Below are 9840 nucleotides of genomic sequence, written 5' to 3'. Positions count from 1 at the left end.
GTACTCGTGGATGGAAATGATGTCTATTATGGATATGTTGTTTACTGGAGAAGAAAGAGGCATGATTAGGCGAGCAGCTACACAAGAGTGGGAAAAGAATAACTCTCCTGGGCGTCCTGGAGTGGTACCAGCAGAGCAAAAATAGCCAGTGGAAGACCTCAGCTGGGATAGTAATAATGCACAACATCGGCAAAATATCGGTGAGACATAATAATGGCTGGGATTAGGGAGGCAGTCAGTACCCAAGTCCCCGAATCTTACCTAGGCATTTGGGATTCAGCAGGATAGGGAAGAACCCCCCAGTGATTTTCTGGAAAGGCTTAGAGATAAATTGAGAAAATACTCGGGAATGAATCCTGAGGATCCTGTAGCCCAAGGGCTTCTAAAAGTTAACTCTGTAACCAAGGCGCAGCCAGATGTGCAAAAGAGGCTTCAGAAGACAGAAGGATGGAGTAAGAGGTCTCTGGAGGAGATCTTACGAGAGGCTCAGAGCGTGTACGTTAGAAGGGGAGATGAGAAGGAAAAACAAAAGGCAAAGTTAATGGTTTCCATGGCAGAACAGGTGGTGAAACAAAGAATGGGTAATAGGGAAAAGAAAATTGGAGGAAGGTTGTGCCCTGGAGGGAGGCAGGGAGAAGGAAGATCCCAAGGATATCCAGTGAGGCCCCAGTTGCAGCCAAGTGTAGGGAAATGCTTCTGGTGTGGTCAGCCAGGACACATAAAGAAAAACTGCCCAGAACGGAAGAGAGAGGAAAAGTTACCAGCTGCTTTGAATTCAGAATAGGGGGGTCCGGGGCTTTCAAAACTGTGGTCCCACCAGGAGCCCCTGGTAAATATAAAAGTGGTACCTGAAGGGGAAGAATTTGTGTTTTTACAGGGCCAGCTTGTTCATCGCTGGCCCATAAGGAGTCAGGACTCAAATTAAGAAATAAGACCTTAAAGATAAATGGGGTAGAGGGAACTGGGATGAAAGTATCAAGTTGAAACTGGGGTTTAAAGCAATGACAGGACAATTATTCTACGTACCTGATGCAGGGACTAACTTGCTGGGGAGACATCTCGTGATGAAACCAGGAATACAAACAACACTGTGTCAAGATGGAATTACTGTATCGATAAATGTATTAACTGAGGCAGATGAGAGAGGAATAGACCCTGTGGTTTGGGTCAAAGAAAGAAATAGAGGGGGATTACAAATAACCTCTTTGAAAATAAAAATGCAAGCAAAATATGAAGTCATAAGACAGAGACAATATCCATTTCCATTTGAGGGACGTATTGGTCTTGAACCTGTAATACAGTGATTACTAAGGGATGGGTTGCTGGAACATGGCTGTCACCTTTCAATACCCCCATTTTGCCAGTTAAAAAAAAAAGATGGTTCCTACTGATTAGTGCAAGATTTGAGAAAAATTAATGACATAGTACAAAATATAGTGGCTCCAAACCCATATACCTTGATGAACAAAATCCCAAATGGGAACAGGCGGTTCAGTGTTATAGATTGAAAGGATGCCCTTTTGGTCTTGTCCATTGGATCTGAAAGCAGAGACATATTTGCCTTTGAGTGGGAAGATCCTGATCGTGGGCGGAAACAACAGTATTGGTGGACAGTTCTAGCCCAGGGGTTCACAGAGTCACCCAATTGGTTCGGGCAAACCTTGGAACAAATATTAGAACATTTTCGGCCACCAGAGGGAGCATTACTCCTACAAGATGTAGGTGACCTCGTGTTGTCAGGGTCAGAGAAAGTGGGAGTTAAAAGAGCCACAAATGAACTGCTAAACTTCCTGGGGAAACAAGGACTGAGAGTATCAAAGAATAAGCCACAGTCCGTGGAAAGAGAAGCCAAGTCTTTGGGACACCTGGTCTCTGAGGGAAAGTATAAAATAACCCCAGGGAGGATTCAGGGAGTTATCGAGCTACCCATGCCCAGAACAAAGAGGGAACTGAGAAAATTCCTGGGGGTAGTAGGATATTGCAGACTCTGGATAGAGGCATATGCTCAGAATATCAAGGGCTGATACCTTAAGTTATTAGATGAAGAACCCAACATGCTTCAGTGGACTACTGAAGAGAAGGAACTAAGAAAAGAATTAAAACAAGGACAAATTACAGCCCCAGTCCTAGCTCTTCCTGCCTTGAAGCCCTTCCAGCTTTTTGTTACTGTAGATCGAGGGGCAGCTCTGGGAGTGCTAACCCAGGAATGGGGACATAAGCGTCAACCAGTGGCATACCTATCTAAATTGATAGATCCAGTATCACAAGGGTGGCCAGAGTACATCCAAGCTGTAGCAGCAACCGCCCTTCGGGTAGAAGAGAGCAGAAAATTGACCTTTGGAAGGCAATTGGTAGTCACAGCCCCAGACCAGGTTAGAACTATTCTAACTCAAAAACTTATTCTCGTGCTCCCCAGCTGTATGCATACATGCACCACCATTCTTGCACTCCCTGCCTGCACACACACACACACACACACACACACACACGTACCACCGACACACACGTGTGCCACCTCTTCCTTGCTTACACACTGATGCACGTGCAACGCCACCCCTTTGCACACCCCTCCGCTCATATGAATGTGTGCAACCCCATCCTTGCACTCCATGCACATGCGTGCACACGCATTTACCACCCATCCCTGCACACACTCACACACAATCAAAGATTATTAATAAGGGTCCTATGGGAATTCACAGAAGTTGTGGACGCACCCTCTCTGGAAATGTTCAAGGCCAGGCTGGATAGTGCTTTGAGCAACCTGGTCTAGTGGGGGGTGTCCTTGTCCACAGCAGGGTGCGTTGAAATAAGATGATCTCTAAGGTTCCTTCCAACCCAAACTGTTCTGTGATTTTATGATCTTTTAACTTAATATCACATTAAGAACAATGTTCAGAAACGCTCAACACTCACCAGGAAAAACTCATATTAAAATGCTGTGCTGTTGTTTGGATCTTCTCACTCCTTCTGCATTCCCAGCTTTTCCTGCTGCAGTTGAGCTGCTGGAAGTAGGAACTACTTCTATCTGCCCCCTGCTGTTCCTGATACAGGACGAACAAACAGATTTCTCCAACCTGTTACTTCATTTCCATTAAAAAGAATCTTGTAAGCTTAATGGTTTTGTTCTTGTTGCTGTGGGGTTATTTTGTTGTTGTTTATTTGTTTGATTTTTCCTGTCATGAGACATGTATGTCTTCACTTCCAGTAGTGAACTCTGTATTAGGGTCATGACCAAACTTACAAAATAAAAATGTACAGTCACTTGAGAACACCAGGTATGGTATCTGCTTGAGATTTTCGCTCTACAGAGCCCTTAACCTCTATGCCAAAACTTAACTGTTGCAGCAACATGAAAATTATCATCTCTTTCTGAATGGAGAAAACTTACCCCACATAACATAATCTTCTAGTGCAAAGAATGTTAATTTATACTGTTCACTAACGTGAATGAAATGATCAGCAAAATATATTTAGGATGTAAAACTTCACAAGTCAGATAAACAGGACAGCAATCACTATATCCCAGCAGTCTAAAGTCTGTACATATATACTGGCAGCAGCAAGACCAGCAGATTTTTATTCCCCATCCTGCAGCAATCTCCATTCCACTTCAAAAGTTTCAGTCGCAGTAGATAGCAAGCTGGATTTAGGATGAGGTACAGTGTGCCAAGAGCTATGACAACCTTTTGTGAGCTGCAGACTTGACTGCCTCACTCCAGAAGCACTTCCAGCAAACACTAAAAGCTTAGCTCATATTTTCCATCATTTTGGTTCTTAGAGAAGTACTAGTCATGTTGAGAACATGTCCTTCAATACAGATGTCTTTAACTAGTTCCTTTTCCTGTTCAATCATATAAAATCACACACAAATATATGAGTATCTTTCTCCACCCCAAAAGTAATTCTGACATAGAGCTGCGGTGCAGGCATTGGACACTGAGCAGAGCAGGAGAAGAGCAGCAGATGGGAAGAGCGGATACAGGTAAGACAGAACTAAAGAAGAGCAGAAGAGAGGAATGAGAAAGGATGCAGGTAAGAAAGAAAAGCAGCGGACAAAAGGGGCAACACAGGAAAGGAGCGGAGGCAGGCAAGGCAGCAAAACAACAGGAAGAGGAGATGAGCAGAAGAGGAGAAGAGCAGAAGAAAAAGGAGAGGGTGTAGGTAAGGAAGACGTGCAGACAAGGAGAAGAGCAGAAAGGGAGATGAGCAGATAGAGGTAAGGCAGAAAGGCACAAGTGGAGAGGAGCTGAAGAGGAGAAGAGTGAATGGCTGCATGGCAGAAGGACGGAAGACGGGAAGAGAGGACAGCGGTCAGTGAGAAGTGCAGAAGAGATAAAGAGCAGAAGGGAGGAAGAGAGGGCAGAAGAGCAGAGAAGGAAACGCAGCCTGGAGCAGAAGAGCAGAGAGTGGTGGGAAGAGAAGAACAGTAGAGCATGAGAGGTGCAAAGAGGATGCAGTGAAGTGGGAAGAGCAGATGAGAAGAACGGGAGAGGATGCGGGTAAGAAAGAAAAGCAGAAGAGGAGTAGACGTGCAAGAGAGGAGTGAGCATCCAAGGAAAGAAAAAGAGCAGAAGAGCTGAAGAGGAGAGGAGAAGAGTCAGGGAGAAGAGCTGAAGGTTGGATGGTGGATGAGGAAAGGGAAGCAGCCAAGAGGGAAGAGCAGCAAAGACAGTGCTGTGTGTTCTGCCCCAAGATACGTTGGAAGCCAGGAGAAAAGGTCCACGCTCTCAGGTTAGAGATGGGACGGGAAGGATGTTTGGGTCTGACAAATGGAACCATGGCAAGCCTGGGGGAAAGGGGCTGAGCCCAACGGTCACAGAAGCCCCGTTGGGGGAGGGGCTCCCCTAACTGCCACTCTCCAGCTGTCATGGCAGGTAAGGCAGCAGGCTCCCCCTGCTCCCGTGCTTCAGCTGGCCCCAGCTGAAGCCCCAGATCCCAGCTGAAGCCCCACATGCCACCCTTGTGAGCCACATCTCAGCCCAGCAGCCCAGCAGCCCAGATCTCAGCCCAGTGCCCCTTATGGCCTTTCCCCACAGAGAGAATCCCTCGAGGAGCGCTGACGGTGCCTGTGACGCCTGAAGCCACTTTTCCACAAGCCACTGTGCCGCCACTGGACCCCGCCTGGATGCAGCCCACCATCCGCGGACCGATGCCGGTACCACCCCAACCCCTCCCTGTCCCCAGTGCCACCCACCTGGTGCCTCAGGCCTCTGTCTGGCCTGGGGTACCAGGTGTCTGGGGACAGGCAGCACAGCAGCTCCCACCTGGGGGGCTGCCCCCAACTGCGGGGCTGCACTCACCGCTGCTGCAGCTGCTGCCTGGGGGGCTGCACCCACCGATGGCTCCCCCCGCTGCCCCTGCTCACTGCTGGGGACATCCCCTGCTGGCAGGGACGCTGCTGCCCCAGCAGCCCATGGGGCTGTGGCCTGGGGCCGTGCCCCATGCAGAGCCCCCGCAGCCCGCAGGCACCTGCCTGCCGCAGGCCCCCGGCCGCCCCGGCCCCCCGACACTTCTTTTGCAGGTACCGGCACTGCAGCAGCACGTGCTCCCCGTGCCCTGCACCCTGCCCGCCAGCTGGGAGCCGCCCATGGAGCCCTTGCAAGACGCCGTGCTGCTCATGGAGGACCAGGGGCACCCAGCGCCCACCCATGGCTGCCCCCATCCTGACACGGCTCTGTTCACCTGCAGCGCTGCCACGCCGCAATCAGGCCGTGAGTTCAGGGGCTGCAGAGCGGGCGGCTGGCTGTGGGAAAGCTGCCGGCATTGCCCCACTGGGGATCTTCTGGCTTTTCCAGCAGGGACAACAAGCGCAGGCACCCTGCAGGACACAGCAGACATGGATCATCTGCTGGCATGGATCGACCACGGTGAGTTTGTTGGCATCAGAGCTGGCCAGGCTTGGTGGTACCCAGTGCTCCCAGCTGTGGGAGAGCTGCCAGCATTGCCCCACTGGGCAATGGATTTTCTTCCTTCCCCAGAAGTCACATCCGAGACGGCCATCCTGGACGACAGCGCAGACTTTGACCAGCTGCTGACGTGGATCAGCCAGGGTGAGTTTGGGGGCAGCAGAGCTGCTGAGGGGGCGTCTGCACCGAGTGGCCGAGTGGGAAAGCTGGCACTGCCCCACTGGGGATTTTCTCCCTTCCTTTTCCAGAAGAGACACCCAGCAGCAACAGATGTGAGGACGACATGGAAATGGACAGTTTCCTCGCCTGGATTCTTGGTGAGATTGTGGCTTACAGAGGTGATTGACGGGTGGCTGTCTGCACCCAGCAGGTGTGGGAAGGCTGCCATCATCCTTCTGCTCTGGGGGATGCTCTTGCTTTTTCAGAAGCGACGAGTGCTCTGGAGGTCCCCCAGCACAGCCAGGGCCTTCCTGCAGTCACAAGAGAGGGGACCAAAGAGAACGAGAACAACACAGAGCACCCTGATTCCCCGGGGGCCAGCAGGGAGCTCAGCAATGAGCCCAATCCTGAATCAGGGCTCCTCGCAAACCCGCTCTGGCGGCAGCCAGCATCGCCTGAGCTGCCTGAGCCGACCCCCCTGGCTGCCCCCGCACCTCCGTCACCCCGCACCGCAAATCTGATGGAAGAGGTGCGGCGGAGGCAGCCCCGGGTGCATCTCAGACGCCTGGCACTGCCACCCGGGTGCATCTCCTGCCGGCTGGCAGACAAGGACAAGCAGCACGGGGACAGCAGCCAGCCGGCCAAGCACCCCGTGCCTCCTCTGATGCAAACTGGACAGCTCATGGAGGAGGCACGGCGAAGGCAGCCCCGAGTGCTTCTCACCCGCCTGGCACTGCCCACCCCACTGGCTGCCCCCGCACCTCCGTCGCCCTGCACTGCACACCTGATGGAGGAGGCACGGCGGAGGCAGCCCCGGGTGCTGCTCAGCCGCCTTTGACTGCCACCTGGCTGCATCTCCAGCCAAATGGCAGACAAGCAGCACGGGGACAGCAGCCAGCCGGCCAAGTGCCCAGCACCCACCTGCACCAACCACAAGAGGCCAGAGCAGCGGGCACAAGCAGCACACTGGCAGCCAGTGTCCCCGCCACAACCAGGAAGCCACCGCGCTGCCAGCATGTTCCAGGCCACAAACACCGGCGCCAGGCGGAGCTGCCTGTGTCAGCACGGCGGCCGGCAGGAGGACTCGGTGCCCATCACACCCCAACAGCGGCTCCAGCAGGAGCAGACCAGGAAACCGGCCCACTTGGTGGAGCAGGAGACGTGGCCGTAGCCGACCAAGGCGCTTCCCTGTAGCCCTGGGCTCCTGGCCGGCCCCCACCACACCCAGAGAGCAGCGGCAGTGTTCCATGGGCACCAGCACCGGCCCCAGCCCTACCCCTCCCAAACTGGGCTGTCCGCAAACGGCATCTTGGACTGGGGCACTGCGGGGCTCTGAAGCTGATGGACCGACAAAGCGTTGCACTGTCAAAGCTCCGTGATGGGAAATGCTGGGTGGGGGGTGGGAAATAGTTGGGGGGAAAAGGGGTGGGAATTCTTGGGGTGGCCAATATTAGGGTGGGAATTGGGGGTGGCTGGTGGGTGGGAATCAGGGGTGGGGAATTATTGGGGTGGGGGAGTGGTTGGGGGGCGGGAGTTTGGGGTGGGAATTCGTGGGAATTGGCGGTGGGACCTTTTTGGGGTGGGCAATGAAATGGCTGTACTCTGCTACTGGTGGGGTGGGAATCTGGGGGGCCGTTGTAATACCAGAAGAATTTTACAGAGCAGCAGCCATGCATCAAGAGAAGGGCTTCACAGAGCAGCAGCTGTGGAGGGAGAAACAGCATGAGAACCAAGGACACCTCTAGGAAAAGAATGAGTAGCTCGCGGCTTTCAAGGGTGGTCTTTGACCAGGGGTTGTTATTGCGGTAGCTTTCCTCCAATTGGTATGTATGGTTTTAAACGCCCTCGTCTGTCTGCTATAAAAGCATGGCTTTTCGGGCAGTCGATGGACGCAGCCATATTTAACCATACTGCTGTCTGGCTGTTTGTCCTAGCGCGCTGACCTTTTGCCTTCAGGTTCGCCAACTACTGTCTCAGGAACCAGAGTTATTAGGCATTATCCAGGTTATCTTGTGCTTCTACTATGTTAATAGATTGGATGTGAATCCAATGGGGTCTGATGTTACAAATGGTGCTGGAATCTGCGGCAATAATCATTGAATGTATTAGTAATGCTCGGTTATGATGCTATTACCTCTCTTATATCCAACTAATTTGGATTTTTCAAATATGACCACGCATCACTTGAGAGGAAGGCGCACGCTCATAGAACTGAATGGGAGAGTTGATATCATTTTCCAAGCAGGTGTTCCACTTGGGCTCTGTATCACGCACTGGCCACGCGTATATGGAGTACAACTGGAAGAAATCCCTCAGACCCTGCATGCAGGAGAGAATGTGTGGTGGGTGAGAGAGGAAAGGTGCACTTTGAAGCAGGGGACACCCTGCTGGCACTGCCTGTCGCATCCACCACCAACACGGTTTGCTCTTTATCCTGCTCCACAGCTGCTGCTCTGTCAAGTCCTTCTCTTGATCCATGGCTGCTGCCATTCTTCTTGGATTACAACAGGGGGCTGGGAGGTTTTTGGCAGAGGGAGGGAAGTTGATTGGGGGTGGGAGTTTGAGGGGGTAAGATCAGAAAGGATTGTTAGGATGGGAAATGGTTGGGAATACTGTCATTTCTTGACTGTTTGCTACGTTCAATGATTACATGTCTTTGCCATATTTCTGCCTGCCTGCAGCCGTTCCTTCAGTTACAAAGCCCACCTCCCCAGACCCCCGGGCCCACCTTCAGGGCAATGTGAAAGGGCAGCAGAAAGGGCAGTGTCCCAGATCTGCCACCACCATTGGACCCATCCCTCCCCTCCTCAGTCAGTTCTGCGTGGGAATGGAGGGATGAGAAAGGGGGATGGACGGGAATTCTGGGAGAGCTGAGTGGCTCAGCCTGGAGTGGAGGAGGCTCACTGCCATCCCAGACACAGCCATCAGTCCCCAGGTGCAGAGAGGACTGAGCCAGGCTGCACCCTGCAGCACCCAGCAGCAGGATCCCAGTCTGAGGCCTGCCTAGGTCGTGTGGCTGCGCTGCAGGCTGAGCTATGGAGAAAGCCCCACTTGGAGATTTCTTCGCTCCCTGAATGTTCCCCCCTTTCTCCATCTTGCTCTGCTCCATCCCCAGCCGCAGCCCGGCGTCCCCGACATGTTGCTGTGCTTGCAGAGCTGGACTTGGCCCTTGACCTGTACAGGCCCCTGTCCCCACCTGTCTGATATCCACCTTGCCTTCTCACCCCTCTCTCTAGATCCAGTTCATGCCCCATCTATCTCACCTCCATGTCCCACCTACGTCCTCTCTATGTCTTTTGGTCTCCTCCAAACCACCCTCACGGTGCCTTACCTCCTGGCAGGCTCAGGGAAGGAGCACCCGGTGCCCTGAGCCCACAGGCCCAGCCCTGCACAGCACTGCACACAGCACTGTCATGGCGGCGCCCGGTGCTGCCGCACAGCATCCTGGGAGTGGTAGTTCCTGCGGGGCCTGCAGCTCCCAGCAGGCCCTGCAGCTCCCAGCAGGCCCGGGCGAGGGCAGAGGGGAGCAGTGCTGTCAGCCGGGAGCTCGCCCAGAGAGCCCGATGTTCGGAGCACTTCACACCAGGAACTTTGGACTCGGCTGCTTCTGTCCACAACGTCCCTGAGCTGCTCAGGAAGCACAACTGTCTCACCCTCTGACAGCTGGGCTGTGCAAAGGAGGCTGCAGTTGCAGGCTCAGCTCTGCCCTGTTCCAGCAATGCACTTCCTTACAACTGGAGCACTGTCACGCTTGCTTCTTGCTTCAACGGAG

General features: G+C 53.1%; 1 protein-coding gene across 2 annotated transcripts; it reads left to right on the top strand.

Annotated features, from left to right (window-relative positions):
- Nucleotides 1-2470: 2470 nt before the first annotated feature.
- On the top strand, nucleotides 2471-7438 carry LOC146753143 (uncharacterized). Of its 2 annotated transcripts, XM_085530783.1 has the most exons (5): nucleotides 2471-5714; nucleotides 5799-5870; nucleotides 5982-6053; nucleotides 6158-6226; nucleotides 6335-7438. In XM_085530783.1, the coding sequence occupies exons 1-5, from the start codon at nucleotides 5129-5131 to the stop codon at nucleotides 6904-6906; spliced, it is 1371 nt and encodes a 456-aa protein (XP_085386909.1). In that variant the 5' UTR covers nucleotides 2471-5128; the 3' UTR covers nucleotides 6907-7438. The 2 variants fall into 2 exon arrangements, with proteins under 2 accessions (XP_085386909.1, XP_085386908.1); XM_085530782.1 differs by having other exon boundaries at nucleotides 2471-5870.
- Nucleotides 7439-9840: the final 2402 nt, after the last annotated feature.

Source organism: Coturnix japonica, unplaced genomic scaffold (assembly GCF_054131305.1).
Source record: "Coturnix japonica strain WE unplaced genomic scaffold, WE-NBRP24 Scf039, whole genome shotgun sequence".
NCBI classification, from domain to species: Eukaryota; Metazoa; Chordata; class Aves; order Galliformes; family Phasianidae; genus Coturnix; species Coturnix japonica.
This window is presented reverse-complemented; position numbering and strand designations above follow the sequence as displayed.

Bases quoted from the DNA above. Each gene is read 5' to 3' on its own strand.
- LOC146753143 (XM_085530782.1), top strand. From the start codon at position 5,129: ATGCAGCCCACCATCCGCGGACCGATGCCGGTACCACCCCAACCCCTC. The intron at 5,871-5,981 runs GTGAGTTTGTTG...TTCCTTCCCCAG, and splicing joins GCTGGCATGGATCGACCACG to AAGTCACATCCGAGACGGCC. The intron at 6,054-6,157 runs GTGAGTTTGGGG...TTCCTTTTCCAG, and splicing joins GCTGACGTGGATCAGCCAGG to AAGAGACACCCAGCAGCAAC.